We start from the raw sequence: 11390 nt of genomic DNA, 5'->3' as shown, positions 1-11390 counted from the left end.
CGCGGGGCCATGGCCGAGACCGACCCCGGCGAGCGGCGGGCGGCGGGCACCGAGCCGGGCATCGAGCCGGGCACCGAGCGGGGCACGGAGCTCAGCATCGAGCGGGGCACCGAGCCGGGCACGGAGCCGGGCACCGAGGCAGGCACCGAGGCAGGCACGGCGGGGTGGCCGCGGCGCCCTCCCTACTCGTTCGTGGCGCTGATCACCATGGCCATCCGGGCCAGCCCCGGGCAGCGGCTGCCCCTGAGCGGCATCTACGCCTACATCGCGGAGCGCTTCCCCTTCTACCGCGGCCCCGGCCGCCAGTGGCAGAACAGCGTCCGCCACAACCTCAGCCTCAACCCCTGCTTCCGACGGCTGCCCTGCCGCCACGGCCGCGCCGGCGAGTGGGTGCTGGACCCCGCTTTCCAGGACATGTACCCGGGGGGAAATTACCACCACCGCCGCCGCCGCCGCCGCCCGCCCGCATCGCCCCCGCCGCCCTCGGGGACCGCCCCGGGCCCCGCCGCTCTCCGGGCCCCGCCGCCCCCGGGGACCGCCCCGGGCCCCGCCGCTCTCCGGCCCCCGCCACCCTCGGGGACCGCCCCGGGCCCCGCCGCTCTCCGGCCCCCGCCGCCCTCGGGGACCGCCCCGGCCCCCGCCGAGCCCCCGCAGCTCCCCGAGCTCCGCCCGGGCCCCGCCGCTCTCTGGCCCCCGCCGCCCTGCCCGGTGCCCCCGGGCTGGCCGCAGGGGCCCTGGGCAGCGCTGGTGCTGCCCCGCCGGTACCCGGAGCTGCCGGCCCGGAGCCCGGCCGTGCCCCCGGGGCTGCCGCTGCCCGCCTGGGCGCTGCGCCCCGCCCAGCGGGACACGGCGGGGGCCTGCGAGAGGGGGACCCGGCTGTCCCCCGCCTTCAGATGAGAGCCCGGCTCCGGGCAGGGCTCGGGGCGCCGCCGGGTCCCTGAGAGCCACCAAAGCCCGCCCGGAGGAAAGCGCCGTGCGGTGCCCGAGATGCGCCCCTGGTTCCCGAGGAGACCGGACCGCGCTGCTCCGCTGACCCCGCGGGTTGGATCTGGGGAAAATTGTGATTTTGTTGTTCGAGCCTCCAGGCAGCCCGAGAGGGAGCTGCAGCACCGGGCAAGCGAATGGTGCCGCGCGTCCTCTGGGTCTGAAGGAGTCCTGCACAGGCCAGTTCTCATGCAGGGCGCTTATTCTTTCAAGTGTCCTTAATTTATTTTGGAGCTTTTCTTTCAAGGTCTATGGAAAAGCAATATAGGTCTGTTTTTGGTGGAAAATATCTTAAACCAACAAACACCAAGGATACTTGGATTAATACTGGAAATCTTGTGGGGTTGTACTTAAAGTGAATTTATATGGGATTTTTCATACAGGTTCTTTTATATTGATGCTGGTTATGTATGTTTGCATACGTTCATTGTTAATGTGTTTCTTATAAACGATGTTGTAATTACTGTGTAAGGATCTCTTCCCTTTTGATTTCAGGGAGAGTAGTTTTTATGCTTTTCTCTCCAAATAAGGGTTCAGAGACAAGATATTCTTCTAATAAGAACCATGTTTTAAGTTTATGAGAGAGGAGTTCAAATGTTGTTATGTGAGGAGCAGCACTTGTTGTATGTTATATTAATAAAGATTTCCTAAGAGTTGTGCCTTCATAATTTATGTTGATGCTTTTCTTGAAAGAATATACAACTGAAATTCAGTTTTATAGTTGTTATTTTGTAACTTTTATACTTAAAAAGTGATTCTAAGCGTCATATTTAAATTCCACCAACACGATGAAAACAGTGCTGGAAATGCAGTTATATTCTCCATTGCCCAGGTCCAGGGCATGGGACCTCCTCAGGAGCCCTGTGGTGGGCCCAGTGCAGGCTGGAACCGGCCCCAAGAGAGGCTTTTTGAGAGGGTTTTGCTGGAGTTTTTGGTGGTGGATTTGGGGTTTTATATATATATATATATATACATATATTTTTTTTTTCTTTTTAAGAATAAACCCCTCTCCTGTGGATGAGTAGCAGCTGTGCCCTGTTCTGAAGGGCCGGTAGTGATTGCGCCCAGGTGAGCCGAGGGGCGGGGCCTGTGAGGGCGGTGCCCCTCACCTTCCTCACCCTCACACCTGCAGCTCGGTGCTGACGGGACCCGCACGGTCCCCACAGCCCGGGGGTCCCCGAAAACCCCTGTGCCTGAGCAGGGGCTGCTTCTGGAGCAGCCCAGCAGCCACCTGGCCGGGAAGGACGGAGCTGAGCGGTGACCATTTCTTCCACCAGGTCAGTTCCACGAGCCGAGTTTCTTTCCTGAGGGTTGGGACCCGCTGCCCTCAGCTGCGGGGCTGTCTGGGGTGAGGTCCCAGCAAAGGCACGGCCAGAGCTGCTGTAATGTGCCTTGAGTAAAGATTGCTCATGTTGGGATTGTTCCTCTTAAAAACGAGAGGCTATAGGAGCCTGTAAAGTGAATTTCGTAGCCCAGGGTGTTTTCTGAGGGGCTGCCAGGCGCTCGGGCGGTTTCGGCTGTTGCGGGTTCAGAGTGAGGAATTTTCCGCCCCTCAGTGCTTTGTGTTGCGGTAGCGGCCATGGGCTGCAGGGCCCGGCCCAGACAGGGGGAACACGCAAATACAGCGCTTTTTTACAGATATTTGCGGCCATTTACAGCAACTGGCCGCTAGACGAGCGCTGTCTGGCGCTGTCCGGAGCTCTCCCGGTGCGGCTGCCGCTAGATGGGGCAGCGGTGCCGCATCCGCCGGGGATGCGCGTTCGGGGGCCCAAAGGGGCTCCCTGCGAGGTACCGGGCTCGCCTTGAGGTACCAGGGCCCCTCCGGAAAACGGACCCATCAATGCGCGTCGGTGCTGTGCCAAAGAGCGGTTCTGAAAGTCTGCCCGCGGAGATGGGAACGGTCAGCGCCGTCTGCACCTGCGGGCTCCTCCAGCAGCATCCCCACCGTGCTGGGCTGGGGAATCCTCCCCGAGGTGAGGAGGACTTCATGGACTCCTGATCAGAGCAGTAGGGATGGCCATGGCTGAGTTATCTGCGGGTTTGGATCGCAGACTGAGTGTTCTTCCTCCTCCAACTGCACCAGCCTTGGCTTTTTGCTGGAGCAGGTTTGGATAATGAGCTGAGCAAACAGCTCAGTCTCTCACATGGGTGTTCTGATGCCATTGCCACACAAGAGTTAATCACCACTGCTGTCTGCCCTCTCCAGAGGCTGCTTCAGCTGTCAGCAGGGATGGTCTCTTACAAAGAATGATTCAGAGCATTTAGATAAAGGCCCTGCTCAGAATCACCACTTGTAGGAGCATCTCTCTTCATCAGTGATTTAAAAAGACAAAAAAATCAAAGAGCCTGGGAAGGCTGGCTACCTCTGCCAGCAAGGAGAGGTGCTGGGAATCCCCCCCAGGCTCACTCGAGCTCCCTGCAGACCCTGCCTGGCTTCTGGGGCTGGAACAGGGAGCTGCAGCAGGGGCTGCACTTAAAGCAGGGGCTGGCTCATGGTTTGCAGTTTCCTTGGCAGATCACAAGTGCTGGGGCCTCTCCTGAGTTCTGCTTCCCTCTGAAAGCTGAGGGTCCTTGCTGGTAAAATTCTCCCTGGGGTTTGTGACTGCATTTAGAAAACCTGACCTCTGCTTATTTTTCTCCGAGTTACAGCCTTAGGTCAACATTCTTATAGGTTTTATAAATAAACTCCAGCCCAGCACATCCCCTCGTGAGCAGCAGAGAGGATTTGGGTAGGACTAAGGAAATAGAGCATTCCCCTTTCCCACCAGTAGATATCAGACTGTCTAATTCCTCTCCTTGGTGTGGCCTCATGCCTGTCCTTACTCCCTTCTCCTTGGTTTTGGTGATTAACAATGGTTTTTCATGTTATATAGAAAAGCAGGACAAATTATCCGCATGGGGCTGGGTTAGTACAGGTGTAAAAGACTTTTGATTGACCAAAGCACGGTGCAGTACTGATGTCTCAGTGTGTTAATGCCTTGATCTGATGCTGGCCTGCCACTGGCTCTGGGTGCTGCCAGGTCATTTGTGCCTTCCCCCTGTGCACTGCCCAGGCTGTGCAGGCTCATCCCACCCGAATTCACCTGAATTTCCAAGCACTGGCCAAGCTGTGTGTGGTGTTTGGCTTTGTCCTGGCTTTCAGCATCACCAGCATTCCCAAGACATTTCCTCCTTTCCTCTTTTATCCAGACAGTTGGTTGACACAGCACAGCCATGGTTACGTGCTGGGCGAAGCTGGAAATATTTTCTCTGCCTTGGAAGCTGAGGTGCTGGTGTGTTTTTGGTGCTGGCGTGTTCTTGGTGGTTTGCTTGACTTTTCTGTCCCCTACCAGTGTTTCTGCCCCAACTTCTTGTTCTTTCTTCATCTCCACCCTTTTAATCTCTCAGCCTTGTGTTGGAGACTGAGGAGGTAAGGGTGTGAGCAATGAAGAGTCCTGCAAAACATAAAATTTGTGTCACAATTTCCCAGCATGGGGTGAGTTGGGAGAGCTGTGAATAGAGAGCTATAGACAAGAGGATCTGCTGGCTTTCTTCAATAGAGAGATGTGACTCAGAGTCCTTATTCCTTAAACATTTACATGGGCATAGAGTGGTGCAAACACCTGTTTGGATTGCAGCAAACCAGAGATGGAGCTCAGACAGCCTGCAGAATGGTCCCCAGGGATCTTTGAAGCAGCAAATCTGAACTTTTGAGGATAAGGGAGTTATGAGCTTTTCCTTGAAGGCCCAACTGGAGGCAGCTGTGGGGCAGAGTGTGATTTGAGCCCGTTCCTGGTACCCTGTGGCCATCAGAGCCCGGGAGCTGCGCTGCTGCTGGGTTTCCCCTCCCTCCTCTCCGGCCGCCCAGCTCCGTACCCGGTTTCCCGTCAAGAGCTGAGCATTTCTCATCGAGAATGTGGCCTGTGGTGAGGGGGTGGGAAGGGAAGAGGGGGTGGGGTGAGTGCAGGGGAAGCTGGGGCTACTGCAGTTTCATGCCTCAATCTCTATTCTCTCTCTCCTCTGCATGGCTTCCTGTTTTTTCACACCACTGCTCTTAGAAACAACAAGCTGCAAGAGAGCAGGACAGCGCTGGCGGTTGGAAGGAACCCCTGGAAACACCTGCAGAAGGTCTGGGTGCAGGCTCTGGAAAAGGCAGGGCGTGTTTGTGTGCTCCCCAGGTGTGATCCTGTCCCACAGAGGTGGCTCTGAGGAGGGGATGCTGTGCTGTGTGCTCCCCATAAATGCCCTGCTTGGTGCTGTGCAGCAGCAGAACTATTCATTTGTTCTCCTCTTTGAGCTGTTTTCCTCAGCTGCTCTTGAATGGACAAATCTAGAATTTGTCCTGTTCTTAGGAGTCTTGTGATAATCAGCCAGAGGTACTTGGTGTCAGGATAATGCTGGATGTTGAATCACCAGTGCTGCTTCCTGCAGGATCTGGGATTTGATGCTTGGAAAGCCACCATGCAGTCCTGGTTTGTCAAGTGTGGGAAATGAGGAAGAATCTTGGTTTGGAGAGCACCAGTGAGGAGCTGCTCTCCCTTTCCATGACCCTGGGCAGCTTGCACAGCTGGACAAGAGTGACCTCTCAGGGAAGTGGCTTCCAAACTGAGAGCCAGGGTCAATTTTATCTGAAAATTCACAAAGAACTGAAAATTCTCAAGAGCTGTGACTTCTGTTTTTAGGGGCCTGACAGGATTCTTGAAACACCAAGAAGTTGCATTAGGAACTGTGCTGTCAGTGTAATTTCTGTATTTACTGCCATGTTTCCTCCCTGCTGTTTCGAGGGGGGGGAAATGGCTTGTTTGACCATAAGCAAATGGCAAAATGTGGAGAAAGGTGTCTAAAATCTGTAATTCATCTTCATAGGTGAATAACTGGAAGAGTTGAGGGGACTGCTGTAGGATCTAGGCTGTGTCCCCTCAGTGTCTGAGCTGTGCTCTTGTCCAATGCTGCACGTCAGAGAGGCAGCAGGAGCCCTGAGCTCTAGCCAGTGTGATCACTGAAGAATGGGAGATTATTTTTAATCAGAAATCACTGTGCTGCTGCCTCATCTGCCAGCGAGCCAAAGATCAATCCTCCAGAAGCAGCGATTTTTGAGGAATGGAGCCCCGTGGCTCAGGGCATGAGACAATTGGGTGTTTCTGAGATGCAATTTCTGCTGGTGACATCAGGGCTTTGGTTTGTGGCACGTTGCTAAGTGACTCCCAAAGCTGCTCCTCTGGCTAATGGCCACCGAGGGAAAGGTAAATAGAGGATTAGGTTGCACAGCCTTGCTCTGGCACCCTGCTCTCGGCAGGAGGAGGGTGGGCAGCCAGGGAGCACAGCTGCTGCAGGAGGTCCCTGCCTGCCAAACGCTGCTGCAGGAAGGAGATGAAAAATGGGGAAGATTGCGGCAATTATTGAGCCTTGTAAAAATAATTAGGCAGACAACAGCAGGCAAATGGGCCGGGAGGAGAAGGAAAGACAGCTGCCAAAGCAGAGAGAGGGAGGACACTGCTGGGCATGGGAAAGGATGGGGAATTGGGTGAGATGCCCCTTTAATCAGTGGCTGGGGAGAGATGAAAAATAATGAATGAGCTTTGTGTGCACATGACAGCAGGACAGGGAGGGAGGGGACATCCCCTCACTGAAGCTGCTTCCACCAGAGGCTCCTGCAGGTTGAGTGCCATTTTTGGGGCTTTTCAGCAGTTACCAGTGGTGCCAGGCATGGCCAGTGACACACAGAGAGGGGAGCACAGGGAGCACAGCTTCTGCAGTGTTTGTCAGGAAGGGCTGCCTGATTATCCATGTAGGAATTGGTGCCAGGGCTGTAAGGGAACTGGACAGAATATTGGTTAGTCCAGGTTTCTAAATGATGGGAACAATTTTCCATTAGGATTCCTTTTCCTCCTTCATTCTCTGGCTCCTTGCAGAGCCAGCAGCAGGCTCATGAATGATTTTTGCACTGTAATGCTGTGGTCTCTGATCTGTGGGCAGGGCTGTCTGCTGTGGCACAAGGATGCAGTTAATAAGATTTGACAGCGAGTCTCTACCATGTGCTAAATGTCACTTGGTGGTTGGTGATTTCATGGTGACACTCATTCATGTCTTCCAGATTAATTCCATGCATTTCTGTCCTCTTGGTTCTGTTTCCCATGATGAGTCTTCCCAGCACCTCTGTTTAGAATTTAGCAGGAATCCCCTCCTTGCTCTCTAAGCTCTTGCAGAGAGATTTTTCTGCATTACCTAAGCAAATAATCCTTTTGGGTTTGTAAACCTGTGGTGCACACAGCCAGCCCAGAAGCTACAACTGCCTGGTATGCTAGAGGACACAGCCTGTCACTTGGCTCTTCTTAGCCCTCCCACCAGAAATTTTTCTTCATTCAAGGCAAGCAGCCAAAGAGGGGAGGGAAAAGGCAGAGCTGGGAGAAGCCCCTTTGCAGGGATCCATGTGCAGAGCTGCTGCTGCTGTGCCCCTCTCCTGGGGAGAGCCAGCTGCACTTGTGGAGCACAGGGTGATTCACTCACCCATAAGATCTAACAGATAATCTTCACCGAGGTAAACAAACAAGGACCAGCCTAAATTACTACTAGAGTTCAGTTGTCTCTCTGTAATGGAAGGTTTCAGGGGAATTTGTGCTCATGCAATCAGAGCTGCTGACTTCTCATTCAGAGCAGAGAATAACATTGTGTTCAGAATCAGTTATGCTGCTGGCTGGGTTTTTTTATGGCCTCTTCCTCTGTGTTTTTTGTGACATAAGAGAAGCAGTGTGACTGGATTTAATTTTCTGCTGTAAGACTGGTGCCAAGGCAATGAGTGGGGAGAACTGCTGGACAATTCACAGTCTCCTGCCAGTGGAAGGAGGCCACTTTGCCCTGCACCAGTTTGCTGGGCTCCCTCAGTCTTTGCTATTTCACATGAGGGCAGAACATGTGCTTACCAACAGCAGCTTGCACCTACCTACTACCTGCTTTGCAGGTCTCCAAAGCACAGCCAAGGTAACAGGCACAACCATCTGGTGATGAGCTAGAAACACGGAGCATCAAGGAGGTGATAAAAAATGAATCAAGGTTTGATTGTGCTGTGGCTGGTCACTGCTGCCCAAAGTGGCTGAAGGGCACTGGAGGGACTTTGCTCTGTCAGCTCTGTCCTGTGCAAGTTTGTTGGGTGTTGTCATCTTGGTTTTTTTGCAACTTAGCAGGATTTCATGTGCTATTTTTTGTCATTTGTAAGTTGAGTAGATGCTTGGCTGCCTTTCCTCCTGTGGTCAGCTGGAACCCCACAAAAGAGGTTCAGGAAGAGGAGAAGGGGAAAGTGCTCTGGTGCTGTGGACTGAGCAATTCTCAGTGCCTGTGATAAATCTGTTACCACCAAGCATCTTGCCGTGCCCATTGTCAGAGATAAGGGAAGACAAAGATTCAGTAAAGACGAGAGCCCTGGGGGACAAGAGCTCAGCCACGCTGGTGAATGAGATCAGATGCCTGTGTTTGGATTTTGCCAAGAGGAGGGAGGCACATTTCCAATCCCTGCGGGCCTCTGCTGGTTCTGATTCAGCAGTGAAAACAAGAGGTGTGGGTTTGGGGGGGTTTGTGGTCTGGTAATCCGAGGGGTCTGTTCAAATCTCCAGGTTTGCTCTGTGCATCCTGACAGTGACAGAACTGAGTCTAAGGAGCAGCCAGTGCTGTCCTCACTGTGGCTCCCCAGGCAGGGAGCACACAGCCGGAGCAGCAGCAATCAATGAAGCTTTGAAGGAAGAGGAGAGTGGTAAATAAATAATGTGCAGGGAGGAGCAGGCAGGGCATGACCCGTTAGCAGGGAATGGCTGTAAGTGGGTGCTGTAAAAGCCCTTCTGGCCCATGGGAGCTCTGTGCTTTGAATTTGTCTGGCTCCAGGGTGGGAGCCAAGAGATGAGGGTGACAGGCTGGGAAATGGCACAGGGAGAGGAATCTTTCTGGTAAAGGAGAAGTCCGAGGAGGGGAAGAATGTATTTTTGGTGTCAAAGGGTTTCTGAAATGTTTCTGTTTCTGCCACCAAAGGAATCACATGTGTAGTCAGCAGTTGTATTTTGGTTGGGGGCTGCTGAAGGGTGGGAGCAATGTCTTTCAAGGCAAACTCTTCTCAGGGGGTTGAGTGAGTACCTTGGCTCCCCAGAGCACCCCAGAGCAGAGGGGTTGTGTGCTCATTCCATTCCCAAAGCCCCACAGTGTCCAGAGCAGCACACACCTGTGCAGCTGGTGCTCATGGAAAGAAAGAGGATGCAAAGATTCCATTACATTTTCCCATCGAATCTCCAAGGCTAATTCAGAAAGCCAAAGCCGTGCTCAGTGCTCTCCTTTCTGGCACTTGGTTCTGCTCTGTTGGCATCCCAGCATCCTTCCCCTCGTGCCTGTGAGCTCTGGGCTGTCACTGCCCTCTCCTCACCCTGTCATTCTGTCCCTTTAGCCAGCAGACTCTGCTCTGCCCGTGGCCTTTAAAGAAGAGCAAATTGAAAATCTGGCTCCTGACTGCAGCTAGTTTGCAGCAGCTGCTCAAAACACCAAACAGAAAGTGGCTGGGAGGAAGGAAATGAGAGGTTGAGTTTTTTCCTGTTGCAGGTAGCAAGGAAATAAAATAGGAAATTTAATGCAAAGTTATCTTGCTGAGCCCCCAGCACCACAGGCTGCAGGTGCTTTATGGCTGCTTTTGTCTGATGGTTTATTCCTCTTTGTGCCAGGGTAAATTCTGGATTTCAGGTCCATGTGGTGCTGCAGAGCAGCTCCCAGCAGAGACCCTTTGGGAAAGGGACACCCAGGCAGTGGGGATAATTCTGAGTTAGAATAGAAGGGGAGTTGCTGTGAGCTGGACATTCTAATACAGACCCTGGCTATTGGGGGCTGGTGAAAATGGACATGGATCAAATTCAATCCAAGATCTGGACAGTTTTCCAGCCCAGTGAATGAGTGGTTGCATGGGCAAAGGTGCCCGAGCTCTGTAATTTGTGTTTCCTTGCTGCCATTCTGGGAAAATGGAAAAATCACTTGGGTGCTCAGGTGCCTCCTGCTGCTGAGGGGAGACCCACCCTCGCTGAGACCCGGCTGCTGCCGTGCTTTTAATGATTATTCTCTCATAACAAACAATGGAGCTTTTAACTTTATTTTTTGAGCCACACTCGCCCTTGTAGCACATAATCCAAGTGCTTAACATAGTCAGGACTTGTCCTGCAGTTTCCCAGTCCTGGTTCTGTTTAGGCTGGCTGGACTCTTCCCTTCTGTGAAATACATCTTCTCTTCTTTGTAAATGTTTTTAAAGACCTAATGAAAACAAACATTATCTATTTCTAGACCAAAATTTGAGGACAAAAATTTTGCGCTTTCCCGCTACTAAAAAGAATTTGTTTTTCCTTCATCACTGTTCCCATGGTAAAAGCTGTTACCTCCAGCTATGTAAATGAGTCTTCATCAATATGTCTCAGGTGGAAATTCCCCTTTTTGCAAATGGAAATTTTCCTGTGGTAACAGTAAAAATAATTTTCTTTCAGCTAGAGCCATCTCTCATTTTAGAAAAAAAGAAGAAAAATTCCATTCACATTCCTTTTCTCCTTGTTGTCACTGGTGACTCATGCAATGGCCTTTGCTACTTATTTCTGACTCTTAAGTGATTTTTCAGGTGGCTGCTAAAAAATTCTTAAAGCATTTGTCACTGGCATCTGCCTCACTTGGTAACACGGTACATATATTCTGATTTTTATGCAGAGAGTGTACTCGTTTGAGTTCTGAATGTTGCTTGGTTTGGAATACACATTTTAGATGTGAAAGCTAAACAAACAAAAACCACTGAAATACAACAAACTCTTGAGTCTGTGCAAAATATTTAGCACAGGCAGGCACCTGCATCTGCCTTCAGGGTGCAGCCACCCACACACAAGAGCTGCAAGATCCGGTCTTACTGGAAACAATTCATAAAGACCCCCAAAATTCCCAAACGGGATGAAGGGCTTTCTTTTTAGCACTGTGACTTTGTCACTGAAGTCTGGTTTTGTGAACTCGAGCTGTGCTTCTGAGTGTGGGAAGACGGCGTGCTGCTTTCCTTCTGGTAGCAAAGAAAAGGATCCAGAATCCCCTAACAGTAATTTCAAGAATAAATAGCGTGGTTTAGTTAAATAGGCAGTTATAATTCATAATGGAAATGTGTGGTTTTAAAGATCACTCACTTGTGTTGCAGAGAAAGAAAACAACAGGAGAAAGGAAAGTTGTTTGTCCCTCCTGAAGAACAGATAGTCAGAAAAGGGATGGAGCTTCTGGCATCTGTGTTTGACATTTTTTAGTTTTGTATCAAAACCCATCTTCCATAGAAGTCAGCTCTTGAGTGGCATTCCCTGAGAGGGGGAAATGCTGTGTTTGTGTTGCAGCATGCTCTAAGTGACAGAAACGTGGTGTGTTGTGACATTGCTGCCCTGAGCTGTGCAGCT

At 51.9% G+C, this 11390-nt stretch overlaps 1 protein-coding gene across 1 annotated transcript; it reads left to right on the top strand.

The window, feature by feature from the left end:
• The first annotated feature begins 9 nt into the window (after positions 1 to 9).
• Positions 10 to 1591, top strand: LOC143695659 (uncharacterized). Its single transcript, XM_077190098.1, has one exon. The coding sequence runs from the start codon at positions 10 to 12 to the stop codon at positions 895 to 897; it is 888 nt and encodes a 295-aa protein (XP_077046213.1). The 3' UTR covers positions 898 to 1591.
• The last annotated feature ends 9799 nt before the right edge of the window (positions 1592 to 11390 follow it).

This window comes from Agelaius phoeniceus, chromosome 24, assembly GCF_051311805.1.
Source record: "Agelaius phoeniceus isolate bAgePho1 chromosome 24, bAgePho1.hap1, whole genome shotgun sequence".
Classification (NCBI taxonomy): Eukaryota; Metazoa; Chordata; class Aves; order Passeriformes; family Icteridae; genus Agelaius; species Agelaius phoeniceus.
Note: the sequence above shows the minus strand (reverse complement) of the source record. Positions and strands in the feature narration are given on the sequence as shown.

Excerpts from the sequence above, each read along its gene's own strand:
- LOC143695659 (XM_077190098.1), top strand. The coding sequence starts at position 10 with ATGGCCGAGACCGACCCCGGCGAGCGGCGGGCGGCGGGCACCGAGCCG.